Here is a 24,560-nt window from a genome sequence, read left to right as displayed (position 1 = left end):
CATATCTCGGATGGCGAGCGAGAGAAACGTGAGCAACGACTCGTACATCTATATGTTCTCATTGTACAGATTGAAATTATGAATATTATAATTTTTGGTGAACCCCGCGAATGTCATGAAGAAGCAGAGTCTTTCTTGATGCGAGGAAGTTATTATTATTTTCTGTTATATGTTTGAATTCTTTTATAAGTCCGAGATAGATATGCAAGATAAATTGAAAAATATGATTTGTTTGCTTTACTGGAATATTAACTCTCTGTGACTCTTTCGTTTCTAATTGCTTGTGGTTTAAAGATAAGTTTTAGTTTAGATAGCCGAAAAGTAGATGTTATGCACTTTTTTTAAAGAAATGAATAAATATAATAATATAGAATTTTCATTATATTATTTATTATTTTCTTAAATATTAGAAAAATTAAAAAAGAAATTAAAATTGTGCTCAAGTTTTTTTGTGTTGAGTAGACTTCATTGCAGCTCGTGTAATAATCTAAAACAAATGGGAGAAAAACATTTTTAGACTGTATTAAATTTGCTGTAGGATAAACTTTTGTTATAGAAGTCGAGAAGTCAAAATAGAAAATCTAAATTCAATAAAATGGCGGCGTTTAAAAATTACAAGTCCTAATTTTTCCTTTGTCTTTTTTTTAGTATTTTTAGTATCTCAGGAAGAATGTCAATTTTTGGAGATTTCTTAAAGAAGATTTAAATTCATCCTGCGACAACTTTAATGTAGTTTTTAGATTTTTAATGTAGTTTTTAGATCTTTAGTCCTATTTGTTTTAGATCGTGTTACTATCTGTAATGTTGTCCAATTAGAGATGTCCGGTAATATATAATATTGCGCTCAGCAGAAAAAGGAAGACTTGGACGGAATTTTAATGTTTTAAAATAATTTTTTGTACTTAAAATGACGATAAACATTATGATCAAAATCCTGTATTGATATCATGATCCATCTTTTTATAAAAAATTCGTGACAACCTCCTATTTCTCGACTGTCTAAATCAGAATCTTCTCTTAAGTTTCATCGGCGTTACAGCATTCGTCTTTGTCGCAGAGGAAATCAATTTCCAATTCAATCGAAAAATTATAATTTTCATTGCAATCGTAAATTTGTGCTAGCTGTTACATTTGTCCGGGAATATCATGAGTTTTATTGATATTGATATATTGATATAATGAACGTCCGCACACACACGCTGTTCTTTCTAATTACCACCCGTTTGTTACAAAAAAAAAGTTTCAATTTTAATGCAGACAGTAATCGAATTATCCGCGTATCGCATCGTCGTTTGAATAATTGCTATCGTATCGATGGTGTGTCAGTAACAGTAACGGATATTTATTATTCACTCGACAAGCGTCAATTTGGGCAAATTTAATAATTTGCACACGCGCGTTTTAGTCCCGTTTTTGGCTCACATCGGTGTCATTATTTGTCAGAATATATCGTCTGTGTGTTGTGTGCGAGCCGCGCTGTCACACAGGCTTGATAAAGTAACCAACGGTGGCGGTAAATACTTTGGCGACTGGCGTAAACAAATTTGGCAGGTAGCTCGCGAACGTTGACAATTGCCCGCGAAACCTACATGAATATACTTGATTACGGATCCATTTCAAGATTGGCACTTAATTACAACAAAACGGTCATACGTTTCGCGTGTATACCGTCGCGTGTAAATGCAAATATAAACGATGCTTCGAACCCGCGCGCTTGTCTCTTTCGAAACGCGAAAAATATTCGTAGATTAATTCGACGGATAAATTGAGGAACAGAGAAAAATAGAGAGAGAGAGAGAGAGAGAGAGAGAGAGAGAAAGCGTGTAAAGATCTGGATTTTTTGTATTTTTGGTTGGTTTTTGGCAATAAAAGTACTATCAATCGATGTGATTCCTTGTATACAAAAACAGTAAATAACATTTAAATCTGTTAGTTTAAATGTATAGAAATAATTTATATACATTTTCAAAAACATCAACTACACGTAACAATATATTGCACCAAAATCCAATTAGAACATTTGAATTTCTGGTTTTTTATTGACATTTTGATGTGATTTTTTTATCCACTGGAAAGTAGAAGTCATAAACTTTCAAACGAGTCTTTATATACTGCAAAACTCTCTCTCTATCATTTTTATATTTCTTTTAAATTAAAAACTGTTTTGAATTTGGAAACTTTAGGACCCTATAACTTTGGGACGGAAAATCGGTGCAAGGTGAAACTTATATATTTGTTTTCAGTTTAACGTGATCTTTCATTTAGTACCCATTTCAACCCTCTTATTTTCCTAACTGGATTGGGGGAACATGGCCAATACCCATTTGGCCACACTCTTTCATTTGTTTATATTAACGCGCAACGCGAATTACGCTTCGCGTAAAAACGAAAATTCATAGATAAAGCTCTCGTAACAGCTTTCGACGACAAGCAGAAGAGTCTCCGCTGAGAGAGAGAAAGAGAGACCTCGCTCTCGAAGAAGATGTTGAAGGGAAATGTCTTCGAATTAGCCTAAGGGCGCGCGCAACGAGAGGAAAACGAATCGCACTGCGCGCTAGACAATCTCGTATTAAAGGAGACGACGAGCGCCGGTGTGTACAGGTACAATAAAATTCAACGTTTTCGCGCGCGGCGATATAAATTTGGCGGACATATACGGCGGCACATTTCCACGCGTCACGTGCGTAATATGCATGTACGTGGTCGTCCGATCGCGGCGAAAAAGGACGACTTCGTATGACCGCGGTATGCTAACGAGAGGGAGACGGAAGGACGGCGGGAGGGCGAGAGAGGACGATAAAATTAGTCTCAACCTAATTAAATCGAACGCAAGGTCTAATAGGCTAATGCTCGGTAATTAACAATTTGCGCGCAGCGCGACCAAGCAAGTGCTAGACTGTGTGTGTGTGTGTGTATGTGTATGTGTGTGTGTATGTGTATGTGTGTGTGTATGTGTACACCGGTGGAGAGGATTGCTGGAGAGAAAAAATACTCATAGGGAGAAGGGGCGAGCGAACGGCTCGTGCCGTCGTTTAAACGGCACATGGTGCGTGCAAGAAGCACCGGTTGAACCTGATGCCGCTCCGCTCGTGTACGCTCGCAAAACCACCCTGCTCTCGCGATATTCGCACTACCGATCGATCTCCCCTTCTCTCTCTTCCCCTCTTCTCTCCTCTCCTCTCTTGCTCTCCCGTCGCCACTCGCTCGTGTTCGCCCATGACGTCGCCTTTTATTTAGATGTGTCGCGCGTTGTGTGATCAAGTTCCGCAAAATGGAATTAATCCACCTGGTGTTTTGCGCGACGGTCAAAACCGTCAAAGCGAATGCGCGGCAACAATAGCGCGTGGATTGCTCTCGTTTTTCAATTCTTTTTTACAGTTTTTTTTTGCCCTTTTTTTTGTTTGCGCGCGCGGTGTCTCTCTTTCGCGGTAGGAGCGGTCTGTTTTGTGGCTTGTAGTTCAAAGAGACGAGAGATATTAATTTGTTTTCGCTGTCGTTGCTTTTTACGCTTGTGCGTGATAATCGATGTCTCTGCACGAGCAGCGAGATTTTCTTACATTCCGGCGCATTCGAGAGAATAAGGGTATTAACTCCCTATAAGGTGGAAACAATCGCAAAAATGGAAGGAAGACAAATTAAAACCTCGTACTGGGACAACGTTCCAGGGTGAAAAAGTTTGTAACTATCTCGCCTGAAAGTGCGGAAATAGCTTTTTCTCTGGATAGAGGAGTTCTAGTTATTTTGACTGGTCTGTATACGAGTCATTGTTCTCTAAAACACCACATACATAAGATTGGGAAAGTAGAGGACAAAATTTGTCAATGTAATGAGGCAGGAGAGATAGTAAAACATGTTCTTTATAGCTGCATTGCTGCTTGTCGCCGCAGGATAATATATCTAGGTGAAGTACCATAATAACAATTAAATTAAAGAAGATCCTAAGCAAATTATAAGGCTCAATACCTTCAATAATAATAGGTTTTTTAAGCAACAAAATGCTTTTAAGCCAAAAATTCTTAACAAAAAAATGATATTTTTAATCGATTAATTATACCTCTAAAATTCCGGGTCTTTTCCTTTAGTTTTAATGACTAATAAATAATCGAAAAATTAGCGTGACATGCAACCTCCTTTTTTAACCTACATTTTCTTATTATTTAGTTAATTTTAAGTTACTTACTGATTGTTAGAACGGAAAGAAAGTATTCGGAATATTTTTTAAAAGTGCTTAATTGATTACAAGTGTCATTTTTTAAATATATTTTTATATTTTGAAATATTTTTGAGGAATTTTGAACATACATTTTCTCACTCTTCTGATGTCATGAATCAAAATGGCCGCGGCGTATAAGCAGGAATCTTAAAGTATCGAAAATACTTATTCTTCGCAAGGATTGAAAGCATTTTTATCAATAAAAAGAGAGATCAAAAGAGTTCAGAATTAGGGTCTTAATATACGAGTATAATATACGATGGATAAAAATGCTACCGTATTCAGCGACTCAAAAACGTAAGAATTGCGTATAATTTACGTTACCTTTTTTAAGCCAAAATCGGCCCACTTTTCTTGTCGTCTGCTTTGTCATCAGAGAATAGAATCTTTAAATTAGAAACTTAGTCTTTTTCTTTTATACTTTCATTACAATTCTTCTTTTCAAGTCGCTATAATCCTTGTTATCCTAAATTTAACATTTACCTGCTGAAAATAACGTGCGAGTAATTGGTAATAGATTACGCACGCAGATACATTAAATCACCATTTTATTTTCCAGCAGTAAACTCGAGTTCTAAAATAAACGCGAAGAGTCTCAATACGAAATACGCGATTGTTTCATTAGTTGCGATCTTGATTGAATAAGAATCACTACAACTGTCTCGCTAGCGATAATCGCATTGATTGATTCGGTAGTTCTTCGGTAGTTGGTAGTTATTCGGGTAACTCATATTGCGAGATACATAAAAATTCTCATAAATTAATGTATATCGAACGCAAAATGCTTTAAGGATTCGTCGGATTATTCATCATCACAGATGTCTTTTGTGTATCCTATCGACTTTCGTGCTTTGTCCCCGTATTTCATTTTTAACGTGAACCCTATTTCTTTTACGTTTGTCGGCACGTTATCGTTACCAACAATCGTATGAAACGCTACACAGTCGAGTCACCGATAATCAAGCGTGGAATTATTCTGCAAAGGATACATATACATCGCGCGTCTGGTCCAAGGTTTGTTAGTTTCCCTCGGGATTTACTTAAGCGTACGAACGTGCGAGAAGTGGTAACGAGCGCGCGGAGCCGCATGGCAGACGGAGCATGAGGAGGGAAACGTAGAACAACGACGTTTCGCGTACACCCGTCTCCCCTATCTCCTCCGCGGCAATCCGATCCACCTCTCAGGATTCTGCAGCGTCTACATTCTCGCCGTCAGTTAAATTGTCACGATTGAATCGAGCCGTGTCCTCCTCCCCGCCCCGGTGAGCTAAGCCCTCAGCTTCCCATAATTTCATGACGGCAGCAGCTTCCTATGCCAAAAGTTCTAATGATTGTCGATATTGCCCAAACTATGCGCCCCACATGGAATACCATTAATTCACTGACGATGCGCGGCCCTCGTTATTCAGTCGGAATTCTACTGGAGAAGGACAGCGAGGTAGACGCGGTCCATTTGGCCGAACGGACGTGTATGTACGATGCGTTTTACGTGCTTCTGAAATTAATCGATATTCGTATGTATTAATTCCATCGAGTTCACGAATTTACGAATGACTGTTTGCGAGAAGAAATTGATGAAAAATTTAAACAGAGCGACTGTTTCTTATTGACACCAACGTATTTCGTGTATACTGTATGCAGAAACGAACGTGGCAGATATTTTTTGGGGCTGACTTGGTGGAGAATTCACATTATTTATATACTCGACAGAAATAAAAACGTATAAAGCTCTCTCGTGCTAAAATTTTAAATTTATTTTATCACAATAGATTTTTCTTTTTATTTCATCATATTCGTAGACAGGTTTTTATGATATACTATACAAAGTATGATTAATGTTTAATTCAGGATCACGCGCACCGCATTGTTTTAGGACATTTTGTTCACGATGGCTAAATGCAAGGACTGCAATTGGCTAGTCCATTTATCGAGGGCATTGTAACGAGCGGCGCATACCGATTTTTTATCCAATTCGAGAACTTGGTTAACCTGTAAAAAATTTAAACATGTAGATGCATATATATGAACAGTGTGTATATGTGTGCAAACGTTTCTTTCTACCGTTTTTCTACCTGCGCTGGAAAAAGAGGTAAGTTTGATCCAGTTATTAAAATCATTCTGTCACAAGAACACTATTTTAGTCAGTAAATTATTACGTTACCTGGTCTATACGACCACGAATAGTGCTGTCCAAAATACAAGATACTAAAAGACTCTCCACTTCCGAAACGTCGATATTCAATTCCTTACTTATGAAGGGGATGTAAATTCTAGTGTATGGTTTTATTAACTTGATTAGAACCTGAAACGATATGATATGAATATCACGATGTGTAATATGAATATCACAGTGCATATCATATGTGCTACACACGTATAGCACATTTGGCATAGGATAATGTAAATGGCGCTTAAGTACAGGTTAGTACATTGGCGTTAGTAATAAAAGCTGCATAATACCTGTGTACGAATATTCCGCAATAAATCTTCAATGTGCTCTCTGATGAAGGGATCATCCATAATATTGTTCCTATTTTGCTTTAGAATTAATTCAAATTGATTGATATCGTTATTCTGATAACTGACAACTAGATTTGTCATTGCTAGAATTTCAGGATCATTTTTGTACGGTTTAGCCTCTTGCGAGTCAAACGGATTAATACCAGACTTCATTAACCTACAAGTTACATATTACATATGTGTCAAATTTATTAATATCAATAAATTGCGATTTTTAATTATACAAATAATAGATAGCTATACTCACATATTAGCCAAAACTAGGTACTTCAAACATGTCGTACGTCTCGGCGATCCAGATTCGTCGTAATTTTTGAAGGCTTCGAAAAAGTCAGTATGGGCCCTTTCAAACTCGCCTTCTCTTAAATGCATCTTACCCCCGCATTCTGGAAAGAGAAGATACAAGGGCTTTGTCGCATGCAATTTTTCAAAACAGTATTTTCATATTAAAGAAATAAACACGGTGGCGATATGATAAGCAACCAATAATATTTGTATTCGCAATTTATTGTTCCAGGCAAGCATTCATGCTTCTCTTACCTCTGATGACGCCCATTATTAGGGGATGTGGTATAGCACTTTTAATATGAAGACTCTGTTCATACAGTGTTTTCAATTTTTTATTATTCTTTTGTGCTGTATACATCTGTATTTCTAAGGCATAAATCTCCAATAACTGTGTCCCTTTCTTCAGATCATCTTCTCCATCATCAGTCTAAAAGTATATGTTCAAGAACGATAATATTTTGATTACCACACCCAAGGGAAATGAATCTGCACGATACATACTTGACAGCTCTGATGAAGCTGTTTCAATATTTTTGCTAGTTTATTGAAGTCAGAACGATCGTAATATAATTTCCCCAACTTTGTATTTGTTTTAAACCATAACCTATCATTTTTTGCGTCTTTTAATGCATCTAATGTGGTTTCATAAAAGTCTTGCAGTAATTCCATCTTGAAAAAGAAGTAAACAATCTATTATTTTTGGAAATATTCAAGGAATTTGCATACAAGAAAACTTAAAAATTTAAGCAAATACTCAATGTTTAAATATAAACAGTAGAATAACATAAGTATGTTATATATATCAAAGTATTAATCCTTTGCTGACAACATTGGGATAGGATTCAACCCCAGGCAGATATTGCTGGATGTTTTGTAACTTCAAATTGTCAGCAGAGGGTTAAATATCTGACATGAATTATCAAAGAGATGAAATTTGCTGTGATACTTACATTCTTTGATGTACTAATATAGTCCAATATGGAATTTATTGACTTTTCTGAATGATTTCTAGTAACTGCACTTTTAATGTAAGTTAACAACTGTTTGTACCTCGCCATCATTTCTTTATAATTGGACTAAAAAGAAAAGATACTGTTATAATCGAAGATGTAGATCTTACTGATGTTCACATACCAGTTTAAAATTAATTTTGATCATTTGTTTCAAAGCTTTGAAGCCCCATTCACCCTTTTCTCCACCTTCCAGATCTAATACTTTCTGAAAGCTTTGTAGGGCAGCTTTTGGGTCATCCTCTTTGAGAGCTTTGCTATTGTAGTATTGATTCTCTAAGTCTACATCTGGCTCAGAATTAGAATCTTCAGAATACTCCTAAAACAAGCAATAATTAAAATCCGATTCGAACTGTCATATTTGTTCGACAACATCGCTAATTTAATATTAAAGACAAAACAGCTGCATGCAATCTGATCATAACGATCAATTATGCACGCGTAAAATCTGATCTGGTATTTCGGACATTTTCTTGTTTATCGTAGAAATCCTTTCAGGTATCTCTTGAACTATTTTTAAATGCTATATAGGGTAGCTCCTGAAATCCTAACCTTACTGCGTGCCGGAAAACTGCACAAAGAGATGACACTTGTCTACGAGAATAAAACTTACCAGTCCATAATCCTCGTCCTCCTCGCACATGAAATCATCATCACCGTCTGACATTTCGCAGGCTGTTATCAGTCGTAAACGACAGCAGGAAGAATTTCACGCGATCCTGTTGACACCGACCGCTACTTCCAGCGAATCGTATTTTGAAATTCACCAATGTGCACCGACACTACCTGTACATGCAGTGTTGCAGCTGGACGCGTATAACCGCCACGGAACAACAGCTGATATGATACGAGACCCGAAGTCTGTTTCATTTAAATAAACTAAGTTGCGCCTTTTACCTTAAAAGTGAAACAGCAGATTAATCATGAGTCTTTTCTTTCAGTGTGAATTTGAAAAATGAATACTTTTTTATTTTTAATTATTTTTGTTTATCTTTTACAAATTTATACTAAAGTAAAAGATGTAAGGCCATATTCTGAACCCTCTTTTATCGATAAAAGTGCCTTGAATATAGCTTCTCAGCCAATTAGGTGGCTCCTAAGCCTCTTTTAGAAGCATTTTTATGGATAAAAGAGGATTCAGAATATGGGCCGTAAAGTCTACCAAGCAAACTTATATAGCTGCATAATGAATATACGCAAAGAAAGTGACCAATCGTGTATCAGATATAAAAAAAACATCTTTCTATTGTATGGTTGATTTCTTTATGCATATGCAATATGTAATTATGCAAGTTTATCTGAATAGGCCTTTATGGTTATAAGCAGAAGTAACTAGAATTAACTAGTGATATCCTAGTTATTTTGTGGCCAATATTCATAGGGTGCGTTTAGATGGAGAAAGAAATAGCGAAACGGAACAGTTAAGGGACGTCTACATTGCAAGTAAGAAGTAAGAAGTAGGAAGTAAGAGTAAGAAATTGACCAACCACAGTCGAATGTGAGAAGAATAATCAACTATAATTGGTCAATTTCTTATTCTTACTTTCTACTTCTTACTGCTTACTTCCAATGTATACGTCCCTTTACGGAAAAGAGATATGGAGATTCGTTTTTATTCCGTTCTGTTGTTTGATAGATGGGTTTCACATGGCACGGAACTGTTAGTCCCGATCTACAATAGATGTAGTAAGCTTTAAGCCTTAAGAAATTGACCAATCACAGTGGAATTATAGAGGAATAATCAATTGTGATTGGTTAATTTCTTAAAGCTTACTTCACTATTGTAGATCGAGACTTACGCAGGATTCACACCGCATCCGACGTACGACGTACGATGTCCGATATCCAATAAAAGAATAACTTTCCAATGTAGAATTGAATTTTCTATTAGAAAGCTGTTCTCCTATTGGATATCGGATGTCGTACGTCGGACATCGGACGCGATGTGAATCCTGTATTAGAATCAGGTTGACTTGCCTATTATGGAATGGAACAAAAACGGAAAATATTCTAATCTATCGACATCGAAAATTTGCGAAGTGTGGTGAAATATGCCCTGTTTGTAACGTGTTTTTCGCGACGGAGAAAACGAAAAGACTTTATTATGACAAGTCAACAAATGTTTGAGAGGTATCATTAATATTTACTTATATATATCAATGAAACAATGTTTGAATTTTTAATGTTTAAATTGTATCATTAATATATATAAGTAAATATCAATGATACCTCTCAAATATTCGCTAACTTGCCATAATAAACAGTCTTTTCGTTTTCTCCGTCGCGAGAAATACGTTACAAACTGAATACACTTTACCACACTTCTTCACTTTTAAAGCTATTCTTTTATTAGATATCGGACATCGTACGCGGTGTGAATCCTGCATAAGTCTCGATCTACAATAGGTCTGTTCTTTGTAGTTGCACTGCTGAACTGGTGCAATATATTGAAGTGAAACAAATATACGTTTTCTCACTCTAACTTATTGCACTAGTTCAGTAGTGCAGCTACAAAGAACAGGCCTAATATTGTAGTAAGCTTTAAGCTGTAAGAAATTAACCAATCACAATTGATTATTCCTCTATAATTCCACTGTGATTGGTAAATTTCTTAAGTTTTAAAGCTTACTACATCCATTGTAGATCGGGACTAACATTTCCATGCCATATGAAACTAACCTATCAAACAACGGAACGGAATGAAAACGGAATTATGAAGGATTCACACCACGTCTAATATTTGACGTACGACGTCCGATATCCAAGAGAACAGCTTTCTAATAGAGGATTTAATTCTCCATTGGAAAGCTATTTTTTAATTGGATATCGGACGTTGTACGTCGGACATCGGACGCGGTGTGAATCCTGCATTACTCTGATTGGCTGACCCCCACCATATCTCTTTTCCGTAACTGTTCCGTTCCGCTATTTCTTTCTCCATCTGAACTAGCCATAGTCGTAGTACGACTCAACGGTTTGTCAGACGAACTATTTATTCTTGAATAGCACGACAGCTGGTTGAGTAGTTGTATTTCTGCTTATCAACGAGAAATAAAAGTTCTTCTAATTTAATATTGAATTATATTGCTGGAAAATGAGAATTTTGATGAAATAAACTTCGGAGAGATATAAATGAAGTATGTATATGTCAAATATGAGATTAACAAATTAAAAAAAATTTTATCTGTATTTTATCTGTAAAATTGTTTTTAATAACATCGAGCGAGTATTCTTTTAAAAAAGTAAAGAATCAAGCATAGATACATCAATGGGATATTGTTCATTCATATGAAGATAAGATTATATTTACAGTGACAAGATGAGTGTTCAGAATGAAACATCAAATGAGCCGATACTGTACGAACTATTGGAATACTTCGTACGAGAGCAGGAGCCAGAATTAATAGTAAGTAAAACAAATAGAAAGTCACTGACTATGGAACTTTACAATGTTCTACATTTTAGAAGTGCAAAAACGACACAGTTGTTTTGCCAGCTACTGGTACAATAAAAAATGCTCTGAGATACTTAAACAATAGGTATTCCTTACCTGAGAGCATTGCTCATCAAGTCAGTCTCACACTATCCTGGAAATTTGCTGTTGGAGATCATGGTCGTGTGCTTGCCATTTTACAGGAAAATGTTGTTGAGATACGAAAGGCCAAAGATGAATATTCCTCCATAGTAGGCAAAACATCAGGTAAACATGATAACACCACTACATTCACTGACCATTCCTGCAGATATCACTCATCCCTAACTGCATCTTATTTACGAGATATTTGATTTTTCTCCAGCCCCAAAAGATGCATTTCCACAATGGCGTAAACTTGCATGGAGTCCTGATGGAATGATCTTAGTGCTAGCATCCAGCACTGGTTATACATCCTTCTACAATATATTAGGAAATAACATCTTCAACATAAGTCCAAAAACAGTTTCACAGAATCCTTGCATTTTGGAAGCTGGTGATGCAATAGCATCCATGTTATTTCTTAAACCAAATGCAAAAAACGAGAAATGGACTTATGAGTTTATTTTAATTACATATAGTGGACTGGTCAGATCTTATTACATTTCTACGACAGGCTTCAGTGCAAATTATGACTTTTCTTTTGGCAATTTTTACAAAAACGGCATCAATGCTGTTGTTTATGATGAGAAGCGCCATTTGTTTTATGTTGCTGGAAATACAATCACACAAAAATTGACAGTGAGTATATCGATTTGCGAGTATTATTTATATGTAAAGGGTAAGACAGTAACTCTGCCCACTTCAAATATCTCTCCAAATAATACAAGAAAATAGTGACTACAAAAGTTCTATGGTTTTGGGAGAGATAGAACATAGTGATGATCGTTTTTCTGTGAAGTATGTGGGAAATTTCAAGATCACCTTAAATTTAATGAATGAAATCGTGTGGTTTTTCTGACATAAATAAATTGAATCATTGTATTGTAGAAGGTACATAGTCACCAATTTTGGGAAACTGAATTTTTGCCAAATTCCTTATCTACAAGTAAAAACACAATTTCTTGAGCAAAAAGCATTGTAGTTCAGGAAATTTTCATAATGTAATTAAGGTTTCTTTATTTAAAAAAAAAACAAAAAATAAATCTCTGTTGATTTTATATGGGGGTTTTAACCCTTTGGGGACGAGTGTCGGCATATAGCCGCCCAAGCCGTTTTACCGTTCCGGACGCGTGTCGGCATATAGCCGCCCAAATTAGTTCGTAGCTGCAAGGCTCGCGACGTCTGTCGTTCTGAGCGATAAGATACGCATAGGTATAGTAAAAGAGTCACGTTTTGATTCAAAGACATTAGGGGCCATTAGCGATGAAGTTTTATCTTCCTTATAGCCCGTCGAGCGGCTCCGTCCCCAAAGGGTTAATAGGGGCAATATAGGGGTTTTAGACAGTTTTTGTTTATTCTACATTATCAAGATAAGATTATTAAAAAGTGAATATTTAACGAGACATTTCATATCTTATACTGTGTGAAAAGTATCAGATTAAAATGAAAAATATCTCGCAAAATATTTACTTTTTGATAATTTTAAATAAGTACTTTTATGTGTAAAATGTAATCAGAAGAACTGATTTGTGTTAAAAAAACCACATAATTTCATTTGCAAAATTTAAGATAATCTTGAAATATCCTACATACCTCCACTAAAAAATTATTGTCACTACGTTACATCTTATTTGAAATCATAAAAACATATTATATTCCTGCATTGTTGAAATAGTGAAGATAGTAGAGGTGAACAGAATTATTATCGCACACGATACACGTAAGTATATATACAACTATATAAGTGTATTTATATATATTCTTTTTCAGTCCACCGCATTAGAATCTGGATTAACTTCATGGCGACCCTTGAATGACTATCCATACTGTAAATTATCATTCGCATTTGAAGACTCAACGAACAACACATCACGATTTTCTATTTGGAATTTAATTCCCAGCTTTGGCTTTCAACCAGAGTCAATTATATTCACGATAAAAATCGCACCCAACGGCGAGTCTCTGATATGCTTGCATACAGATGGCTCAGTTTCGCTATGGGGATTACCAAACTTGGTATTACGAAGGAAGTGGAAATTGACGGAGCAGCCTGAGCATAATATACCTAATCCTTTAGGATCAAAGTGTAAAAAGTTTCCACCAGGCTTTACGGAATTTCATCCAATAGATATTGGCTGGTGGTCCGATCAAGTAATGTCTCTTCATCATTTATGTGTATTATAAATTGAATATCTTTGATATTTTATATTAATATCATTGTTTTTCTAAAATGTATATTTTTTAAGGCTATTATAATAGCTCGATATTCAGGGTCCACTTCAGTTTGTTCTATATGGAACTTGAAGAATTTACTGGGCATTAGTCCAGAATTCTTAATGGGACAACCACAAATTTGTGAATTGGGCTCAGGAAAAGGATTCTTATGTTTAGATTGTGAGACCTTCATTACAAGTAAAAAACGAAGCAGAGAACCTAGCGATAGTCATTTACCAGGTTTGCTCATGACACATTATTCCTTTTTCATGCTAATTCTAATTTTTGCTATTCATGTATAATATAATTTATGAAAATATGCGCATAATATAATTTATAAAAACTAAGTCTCTCTCTAATAGTATTAATTTTGCAATAAAGAAGCATCGTCGGAAAGTGAGAAGGACGATGACGAACTGGAGCCTATCACAATATTAAATTACACCACGAACCTGGTTCAAAGTACTCTGTATTCGATAACTGATATCGAAAGGTTTCAACCAAAGAGAAAAAAATCTAAAGTATTACGTCGTACTTATAGAATTTTGGGGTTAAAAAGTACGACACCGGAAGAGCTTTATTCTAGAAAAATAGACATTGAAGTAAATAATCTCTTTATTAAATTGGATTTAACAATATATTTAATAAGAACACATACACACATTTTATCAGATAAATAAGAGACATTTTAACTCTCTCTTTAGGAATATGAGGAAGCCTTGGCTCTAGCGAACACGTACAATTTGGACACGGATCTCGTGTATCAAACGCAATGGAGGAAATCAAAATTATCCTTGAATGCTATCGCAGAGCATTTGAGTAAAGTAAGCAAAAGATCTTGGGTTCTGAATGAATGTATTATGCGCGTTCCCGATACCATGGAAGCCGCGAGAGAACTGTTGAATTTTGGACTGAGAGGTGCTAACTTGGAAACTCTAATAGCGATCGATATTTGTGATAACGATAAATTCGTGATTTCCGATGCAGAAGACGATTGGCAAGCGTTGGATGAAAACTCTGCGACTTTACGACAGGTGAGCACATCTATCTACAATAAATATAGAAATCATATGGAATTAATATGATTTTATTTATAAAAAATACAGATACAGAAGGTAAACGAAATGGTCGAGCAGGTAGACATAAATAACTTGTCAGAAGCTCAAAAAAATTTAATCAAGTATCGAAGGAAGCTCTTAAGTCATTTGGATAAATTGCTCACATATGAGGTCATGCTGCAACCATCTTTGCAATATGAAAAGGAATTTTACGAGGAATTTCGAAGTTTATCAGCCGTTGAAAATGCAATCAGGTATTAACATGCTTGCATATTTAAACGACGATTAGGTTGATGCAAATGAAATGGTTGTTTTGAAATTTTAACTTTAGACCTTTATTTGATAAACTTAAAACTTATTTTATTAATTAAATTTTCACTTTTCTATTGATTTATAAATGTCGAATGACAGTTGAATGATGAATGTTGAGTCTTTCTGCAATTTTTCGAATAGAATAAATTTCGGATCAATCGTTCTTTAACTTAACGTCATTAATGACGGAGAGTGCATGGCCGCGAGATATATTGTCGAGATTTGTGTCTTGAACCTGAAACTTTTCGAACTAGCGTTGTTCGTTAACTTGCAGTATCTTCGCCGAAAGCGATATTAATGTTTTGCGTCGCCTCGGTCGCACTACGACCGAGTTTAAACTCATACAACTAATCGAATTTCTTTACGTTCCATACTGAGTTCAATGCGAATTTGAACAATGATTATTGTATTTTGTAAATGAAGTTTTGTTTACAAATACGGGATATATACTTTTCATGTGGCACGCGCCCTTTCCATGAAAGAAAGGTGAATTACAAAGGAAAATTAAAAATTTATAATTTGAAAAATGGCCATTTCATTTGCAACAATTTAATAAAATATTGTACATTTTTTATCCCAAACACCTTTTTATTTGCAGATTTGCCAAAGATGGAGATTGCCGAGGTGTTGAAATTATGTTTACCTATTATGGGGAAAGTTTGATGCCTCATTGGCTAGCGATCATTAGCTTCTTCCCGGAAACGTTGAATCCGTTGGATTACCAGAAGCTCTTACCAAAATGCGATTCTGAGGGTCAATTGTTCTTATTGGATCAATGTGAGTTGCGACAAAAAGATTGGTCAGAAAAGCTTGAATTTAATGAAATAGTAAACTTGGATGTGGACGGTCGATCGGAAATATTGTACGAATTAGATCCTTCGTTATTAATATATAGGTAAGGAACATTATTACACGATTATCCACATTTTTTGTAACGCTTCAGTCTTTTCTTTTTCATATGTTTATTACACACTTATCATGTACTTATCATATGTTGATCAAACACCTTAAGAATCACTTAAATATATAATTTTCAGTTCTTTTCATTTTTATTTTTTTAGAAACACGCAACTTACTCCGGAGTTATTACAGAAATGGTATAAAATGCGTGCTTATGAAATCGAGAAGAACAGCTCGATGGTAGATAATGCTCTGCAATTAATTAAAATCGCAAAATCTCATAACATTAATGGTATGGAGGACTTATTGTTGGATTTGGAGACGTTGGACGATCTCGTGTACAAGGTCTATCTGGAAGACATATCGTTATATGAGTTGGAGAAATTGATAAACGGAGAAAAGATAAAACTCTTAATGAGCACGTCGACCGAATTAAACTTTGTTGAAAACATAAGGAATCTCTTGTTGCCGTATATCAAGCGGAAACATCAGTATTTGGTGCGCATATTTATGTTCTGGATGAATCAAGTATATGTATATATGAATAATTATCTGAAATTTTAGGATGGAGATCTCGAGAAGCATTTACTGAGCGATTATCTAATTTGCTTGAGCAAAGAAGACCTTGTGCTTCCGGTTAAATTGTTCAGACACTTAAAACAGACGCAGGAAGCGGAGATAATGCAAATGATAGACGACATCGCGGTCCTAGCTTTAAATTGTATATGCGCCTGTGACGATTCCGATATGTATGAAAAAGCGATGGAAATCTTAGACTCGTTACCAAAAAATTACGACGGACATAACAGAAAGAACGCGACGGACAGCTCATTAAGGGACATTGGAGAAGAGCTTCGCAAGCTTAGAGATGAACTCTATTGTACTAGAGTCCTAAGCAAATACGATGTGAAAACAACGTTGAAGTTTATACGGGAGCATAAGAGTAATCCTGTCGTTGTTGAATCGTTATTCACTCAAATAGCGAGGAGCTTAAATAATCAGTACATAGAATACATAAAATTCATCAATTATCAAACATTTTTACAATAAAAAATGGTGATTTAACAATATATTTTTACAGATTTCCACCTTCAAATGAGAACGAATGGCCACAATTGTTACATGATATGTTGATCTTACGCGGTATGCTCCCCTGCATCGATGTCGATATCTGTTTTGAGATATACGTTTCTGCTCGTTTAGTCTCAGGGATTAAAAGCATTATCCAGAATTGCACCACTTTGATAGAAACCAAGAGGAATGAAAAATCGACAGTAAGAGTGGCCTATGAGAGAGCAGTTAATTTGATATTAGAAGCTACGAAGGAATATTTTAACGGTTCCAAAGCGCTTAACGATCCAAATATGGAATTAGCTAAGTAAGTAATTTCGTTCAGTAGACTGGTGATTGAGCGATAATTTATCATACATAATGTGTATGTATAATAATCATTCCAGAGCTTGTCTTCTTCTTATCGGAGATGACAACGCGAAAATCAAAGAGGAATACGACCTCATTAAATCACTCCAAATTTTAAATGAGTTCAACGTTGATATGTTGCCTCTTCAAGTTAGATTAACAGTAGATAGACTAACTCTTATCGAACGCTGTTTAAATAATCAGAAAGACGCTTATAAAAGTCAGCAAAGGCTATTAACGTTGGCAGCTTATTTACGAATTGAAGGTGATAACAATAGACTCCGTGAAGGAAAAGTTTTAGAACTAATAGCCAAGAAGGCACTTGAGGTTAGACATGTTTAATTTTTTCATATATACTTTTTTGTAACTCCACTTTTATATAATTTTGAAAGTTGTACAACAACCGCGAGAATTGTTAACATATTGTTACTATATTTTTTTTGTTTTATACAGACTGAAAATTATAATACATGTGCTGCAATATGCATGCAATTAACACAAAATAATTATCTTCCTGCTTGGGAAATTTGTTTGAATCTGGGGCGTTGTGAAAATTATCAGGATTTAAAAGTCAGGCAAAAATGCTTGTGGTTTGCGATAAATAATGGCCCGAGTGATATTCTGGGTAATGCCTTAGAACATATGCACTTGATAGAGATACAAATTCTACATAAAAATCTGGAATTGTTGATGCCATCTGTCGAATTTGAGGGTTCCCGAGATGAGGAGAGTGACGAAAGTGATGATCATTTTACGGACGCTATGACAACGGTAAAAAGCGTTACCAATGCTATAATATCTTTTCTCAAAATGAAAGTCAAGTAACTCTGTTGCAATTTGCAGCCGCAAGTGGAGGTGAAGGAATTTGTTCCGAAAATGTTGGAAACTTCCACAGAGATTGTCAAGAGCTCAGCCAACATCATGAAGAAATCTACGTTTCGGTTAATAAAGAATATCAGCGACACCAGCTTTTGGAAGTCTAGATTGAGGTTCAATTTCGCGAACGATTTGGAAGCGGACGAACAATACGAGGACGCGGAAGCGCAAAATGAGGTCAGTGAGGACGCAAATCGTCAGAGTTTCCCGCGTTACTACGAATCCTTACATGGATCATGTAGGATAAGTGTTAATGAGGCGAGATACAATAAGTACTCTATGCCGGACATACAAAATACAAAGCTAAAATGTTGCCGTGCCCTTTTGAGAATAACTATGCTGAGTGAATCTTCCTGCTATGGGCTGGAAGTAAGCGACATCGATCATTGTAAGTATAATATATATCGCGCATATAATTATTTTATATTTATATTAATTATAATTATTCGCATTAGAGTCAGCTTGGATTATTTTAATAAATGTTAAATTTTAACAAAGAAATCACGTTAATGCAATTTGTGTGACAAAAGTTCTGAGATTATCTTATCGATTTTTAGTACTCTTGGAATGTGCGAAGCATACTATACAAGATGACTGGTTGTTAGGCATGTCGTATTTATTAAGTTTAAACAAAGATCACATCGTGGATGTTCAAGAGATCTTCACGAATTTACCGCGAAGTGAGCTGTACATACAAACTGCACTCTATTACTATTCGTTGAAATTGTATAAAAGATTGTACACTGATTGTGAGAAGCTATATTTGTACAGTCCATTAGATTTAATAAGGAAGATGATGGTTGCGGCTCGAACGATCGAAGAATGCGACATCGTCGAAGCGTTGCAATACTGGCAAAGTTATCTGCTCGGTGGTGCGCAGATTGCTAAAACGGGAGAAATGGAGATGAAATGTATGAGCGCGCTAGAGATAGAATCACATAGCACCTGCGTACGTCCCGACGAAACTGCCAAGGTTTCAGAATTTATAATTGAAGAACAAGAATTCGCGGAACACACCGATATTAATGATATTTCGGACGCAAACTCCGACGAAGATGAGGAACCAATAAGTGCTACTGTCTCAAGTGAGATCGATATCTCGGATGTTAACAACACACTGGTCGGAAATTTCAGTGAAAATGGAGATCTAAAGAAAGCCAGCGTCTCGGATGAGATTGATACCATGGAATGGACAGATGATTGGGGTGATTTCTCTGAAGATAATGTGGAAGCAATCAGTGACATGGAGGTTGGACCTAAATCCGAAGAAATAGAGAGAAATCAGGAAGAAACTGTATCTTCTCTTTCTCCCGATCATGACATCGATCAGTGTGTCACGGAGGAAGATCGTTTCAAATTATTCCAAAGACTATTGAGTGAAATCAACGATTTGGAGCAATATAGAGAACTGAAGAAAATAATGACCGAATGGCCGATATTCAATATGCCGGATCATATCAAATTAGATAATCATCCGATTCTAAAAATGATGAAAACGATTATTCCGTTAATCGCGAATACGAATACGACGGATTTCGAAAAGAGGATATTACAAGAGCACGAAGAACTTATCGGATTGTTGGCGTCTAAAGAGGTAATTTAACGAGTCGTATGCGTGACTTCTTTGATTACAATTAATCAGATATTACTCACCTGAATATTTATAATAGATACTCAAGGAGTTTGTAGAGGCCGAACAGGATCACATCAGTTTTGAAGAAGGCCTTTACATAAGATTATGTTCTGAGGACGTGTCTATGTATAGAGAGGCAGTGGATCTTATCAAACAACAACAGGTCAGCTCATCTTATACGTACGAATGATCAAACATGAAAATTAAATGCAGTTAAAAGGTGAAGTTAATAATTTTATCTCTACAGGCCATCACGTTACCGCCATTGGTGCTGGAGAAACTTTTTCTGAACGATCTAACAGCATCGTTTCCACCGGATCACGTTGTATACGGGCAGATAATCGAGCACGTCTTCGTGAATGAATCTTTGGCCGGCATCGAGGAAAATGCAAGATTGCTCATACAGGAATTGAAGAAACAGAAATACACATTGGAGGCTCTGAACATTATAAGATTGATGGAGAGAATTCCGACGGCCTTGTGCACATTTGACACTTGTTTCCAGCTATTACTGGAGGAATAATGAGTGTTTATTTCAGCTGTGAGAAAAAACTGTGATTTACGTTGTCAAGTTTACTTTGGACGATCTGCAATCTGCGAACTGTGAATTTGGGATCGGGTTCTATTTGTAAAAAAAATATACATGTATATCTTGAAGTGCTTATATGTAAAAGATTGACGCTCAAATGATGCTCTATCGCGAATTACAGATCGTCCGGATTGGATTGTACATAAGAAGTTATTCCGAAAAGAATGTTTTTTATTATTATTATTATTATTATAGATGTTCATTACGAGTAATCTCTCGCTCTTGTCTTTTAAACTTACGCATGCTATACAAAATTTGAAGTTGCTTCGGTATTTACAGTCATCAGTGTGACTCAATGAGAATACGAAGTATTTGAGATATCTACTTCTTACTTATTTACTCCGTCGATATTTTATTTGTTCGTTACGCATGTAGCGGAGAACGACGGAACAACTTTATATTCCCTCTCTCGAGATATCTCCAATCTCTTCGTGCGCTGCGTAGCTTTTTATCGCTCGTGTGTGTATTTTAGAACGTTTATATTTCTTTTGTATGTATATAAGAAAGGCGCATTATATATAAGAGAGAAGAATTGTTTGTAAATACAAGCATAATTGTATAAAATAAGTAAGCCCGCACTGTTGTGCGCAGTGTGTTTATTTCCAATCGACTCGTGCGAACTCACCGTTCTCTCACGGCCCGTAAAGAATTCATTCACGGAAGGGCGACAACGGGTTGCGTAGCCCCGTGTCAGTGTTTCTCAAATCGACCGAAACTCGGTCGTTCGCGCGAGCGGATCTAAAATGCGATATCTAGATTACACAAACCGTGCATTAGGCGTATCTCTCTCCTGCGGTTTTATCAGTCCCGATAACAGATCCGGCGGCGTAGTCATCGCGATACGCCGCGCCGTGCATTACGTCGCGTCGTCTTCCACGTTCCAATTACCGTCAATGTAAATATAATTGTACGTTTGCACCCTCCCGTTGTGCCGTGCGTCAACGATGATTGAGCGTCGACCACGCTGCTCGCTGCGCACACGATCGCCCGCCTAACTTGGTAAACTGCTCCCTCCGTCTGAGAACTTTAGTGTGCAGCTTCCTTCGGCCGCATAAACACGTCCGTCGGGTAAGTGATACATTTACACTCATTTACGCTCATGAACGCGAATTCCCGCTTGCTCCCGTGCGATTTGTCACTCAGGACACTTTGAATTTTCTTATCGGCGCTCCTATCTAAAGGACTTTGCAACAGTGGAGTGTATATCTCTTTCTTTCAAATTCACCCACTAATCGTTTCGCACAAGTTACCAATTGTCTCTCATACTGATATGTCATATTTACTATATTAACGTACACAGAGGAAATACAGAGGAAGTAAGCAAATTAATATAACAATACCGTGTATCTATCGCTCGATAGCGAACAAATATCAGGCTGAAGTCACCGGACAGACGATCGCGACGGTATAAGCTTCGCGCGCGGTTTTTACTAATCCACTTCAATTTACTTTCGATACTTTTCCAAGCTTTTCTCTCTTTCTCTTATCTTGCCGCCCGGCATTGTTCCGCTCGACTCTGCGGCCGATAAATTATTCTTACGCCCACGCCGACGCGCTAATCCCTACGCGGTGGGTTGTTCGCCCGCGCTGCAATTTAACGATTAATCGCCCGGGGAACAAAGAAGCTATCGCCGCGGCGAAGGTTCTATTCGCTCCTCCAAACGCCCTCTTCGCCGTGGAACAGATATATTTCTCTTTTCCATCGACCCGGCTCCCCCCTTAATAACTCGTGGCTATTTCTGTGCAGCGTTGCGTCGACCAGCATGGAGTACAACGACACGCTGCTGATACCAGGCCAGCGCATACGTCCGCCCATGACGGAGGAGATCGCGGCGGGCCTGCTGGAGCGGCTGTATGGCATGAGGGCTACGAGCGTGCGCGAGCTGGATGCTTACGACGACCGCAACTACCACGTGCTGTGCGAGGAAGCGCACACGAACCCACATGTGGTCAACCCGGAGGAGACTGGCTACGTCCTCAAGGTGATCAACTCGCTGGACTCCCGCAAGACCGGCGTGATCGAGGCGCAGAATGAACTGATGATCTTCCTCAATCAGCGAGACGTCCGCTGCCCGTTACCGGTGAAAAATCTGCACGGCACTTACTTCTCCTTGGAGAACCTGAAAAGCGACAACAACATGGAGAAGTATGCCGTGAGGCTGTTAGTTTACCGGCCCGGCGCGTCTCTCCATCGCGTGAAGATTACCGGCGAACTGCTGTGCAAAGTCGGCAGCTACGCCGCCAAGATCGATGAGATCCTCGTGGGCTTCGATCATCCGGCCTATTATGATCATAGGACGCTGTGGATGCTCAGCTCGATGCCGAAGCTACGGCAATTCATATACGCCCTCAAGAGCCCGCTGGACAAGCAGCTGGTGCACGACGTGATTGTCAGCTTTGAGAAGGAAGTGCTGCCGGTCATGGAGCAGCTCGAGCAGGGGGTCATACACGGTGATTTGAATGAGCACAACATCATCGTGAGCCCCGACGGCGAAAACATAGTCGCCGTGATCGACTTCGGGGACGCGCAGAGGACTTGTCGCGTCTTCGAGCTGGCCATTGCCCTCTGCTACATGATCCTGCAAGCGGCCGACGTGGGAATGGGCAAGTACGTGCTGGAGGGTTATGAGCGGGTCAAGAAGCTCAGCGACGTGGAGAAGAAGATTCTCAAGGTCACCGTGTGCGCCAGGATGTGCCAAAGCCTAGTAATGGGCGCTTATTCGCACCTGCATGACCCCCAGAATCAGTATCTGCTGTCCACGCAGAAAACCGGCTGGATGTTGCTGAAGAGACTCTGGCCTATGTGTCAGAATGACGTGATGCAAGCGTGGGGCTTGGACAACTCCTAAGCGCGTGAGCGATCAACCAGTCAATTTTAGTTGATCGAATTAAGCAATGTGGCAGACAGTAGAAACGAGTTATTTCGAGGACAGTCTGACGCAAACTGTATTTCTGGAAACGTTCGATTAATTAATTTGATTCTTCTTGTTTTGGACTGCCGCTTTTTACGTCGGATAATCCGATGGATTGAGAAGTGAAATTGGTCGCTAACAAACTGGATGATCAAATCAAACGGACATACGTCAAACACGGAAATGCGTCACACAGTATCACATTTGATATATTTATTGTTATGGACGCTGGATAATGAAATAACGTAGTTTGTTAAACTGTTTTCCCTATTTGGCTGCATGGAATTGCAAATGCTTTTACAGAAGGAGTACAAATGTCAATACATAGAAAGGCACTAAATATCATCGCGAAGTAAATCAAAAGTTCTTTGATATTCAATCGCAAATTGGAGAACAAGAGAGCATATGAGAGCCTTATATGGATCTTATAGTACAATAAAAAAACAATTAATTTATCATTGAACAAAAAGATAATTATTTTTAAATAGTGTCGGCCGGTCCTATTTAGATTTTTTTCAATGGTGAAAACAAAGTCAAATTTTACATTTCTAATATTCAAGTAAACAATTTAAAACGTCAGAAATTTAAGACCATATTAAAATATTATATCAGAAACAAAAAAATTTAATAGATAAACAATATCTTTCGTTTATATATGTATAACATTTGGTATATTTTCATACATTGAAACCTTTATTCTGTGAAAGGACTTCTATGCAACTAAATAGAAAAACAGTGGAAATTATGAAATTGCGATATCGCAGTCCAGCATCCTCTTAAGTAGTATTTACTTCTTTGTAATAGTAATTTTACGTCAAGTTACTCAAGTTTTAATTCAAGTTTTGCGTCAAGAGCGCGTTCATTCACCTGAGAACACATTGAAATCGCACGTAACGATAGTCAATTATGGAGGCAATAATTCTATAATATATATTCAGTAATGTATGTGCATGATGATTTGTAAGATATTTGAAAATAACAGCAAAAAAATATTCTCGCAATCATTATTCATAGCGCGCTTCACCTGGGGTGGAACCAGCAA

The 24,560-nt window shown here is 37.2% G+C and overlaps 3 protein-coding genes across 5 annotated transcripts; 2 read left to right on the top strand and 1 right to left on the bottom strand.

Moving 5' to 3' along the window:
- Positions 1-5,944: 5,944 nt before the first annotated feature.
- On the bottom strand, positions 5,945-8,698 carry LOC116850695 (COP9 signalosome complex subunit 2). Its single transcript, XM_032829295.1, has 9 exons — positions 8,645-8,698; positions 8,156-8,350; positions 7,972-8,097; positions 7,523-7,690; positions 7,274-7,448; positions 6,981-7,119; positions 6,674-6,890; positions 6,375-6,515; positions 5,945-6,202 (listed from the first exon to the last, which is right to left on the bottom strand). The coding sequence occupies exons 1-9, from the start codon at positions 8,696-8,698 to the stop codon at positions 6,083-6,085; spliced, it is 1,335 nt and encodes a 444-aa protein (XP_032685186.1). The 3' UTR covers positions 5,945-6,082.
- A 2,306-nt stretch (positions 8,699-11,004) lies between these two features.
- Positions 11,005-21,173, top strand: LOC116850688 (neuroblastoma-amplified sequence-like). 3 transcript variants are annotated; one of them, XM_032829284.1, is made up of 19 exons: positions 11,005-11,168; positions 11,344-11,437; positions 11,497-11,731; positions 11,829-12,244; positions 13,376-13,756; positions 13,852-14,059; positions 14,204-14,421; positions 14,524-14,853; positions 14,926-15,131; positions 15,788-16,084; positions 16,251-16,587; positions 16,654-17,090; positions 17,171-17,467; positions 17,547-17,835; positions 17,962-18,279; positions 18,352-18,772; positions 18,942-19,978; positions 20,055-20,180; positions 20,265-21,173. In XM_032829284.1, the coding sequence occupies exons 1-19, from the start codon at positions 11,164-11,166 to the stop codon at positions 20,538-20,540; spliced, it is 5,928 nt and encodes a 1,975-aa protein (XP_032685175.1). In that variant the 5' UTR covers positions 11,005-11,163; the 3' UTR covers positions 20,541-21,173. The 3 variants fall into 3 exon arrangements, with proteins under 3 accessions (XP_032685175.1, XP_032685174.1, XP_032685176.1); XM_032829283.1 differs by having other exon boundaries at positions 14,201-14,421; XM_032829285.1 differs by having other exon boundaries at positions 11,010-11,168; positions 11,331-11,437; positions 14,201-14,421.
- A 123-nt stretch (positions 21,174-21,296) lies between these two features.
- Positions 21,297-24,522, top strand: LOC116850690 (hydroxylysine kinase). Its single transcript, XM_032829290.1, has 2 exons — positions 21,297-21,674; positions 22,354-24,522. The coding sequence occupies exon 2, from the start codon at positions 22,370-22,372 to the stop codon at positions 23,453-23,455; it is 1,086 nt and encodes a 361-aa protein (XP_032685181.1). The 5' UTR covers positions 21,297-21,674; positions 22,354-22,369; the 3' UTR covers positions 23,456-24,522.
- The last annotated feature ends 38 nt before the right edge of the window (positions 24,523-24,560 follow it).

Source organism: Odontomachus brunneus, unplaced genomic scaffold (genome assembly GCF_010583005.1).
Source record: "Odontomachus brunneus isolate Ranch 3 - 2012 unplaced genomic scaffold, Obru_v1 Obru_scaffold_152, whole genome shotgun sequence".
Taxonomy (NCBI): domain Eukaryota; kingdom Metazoa; phylum Arthropoda; class Insecta; order Hymenoptera; family Formicidae; genus Odontomachus; species Odontomachus brunneus.
This window is presented reverse-complemented; position numbering and strand designations above follow the sequence as displayed.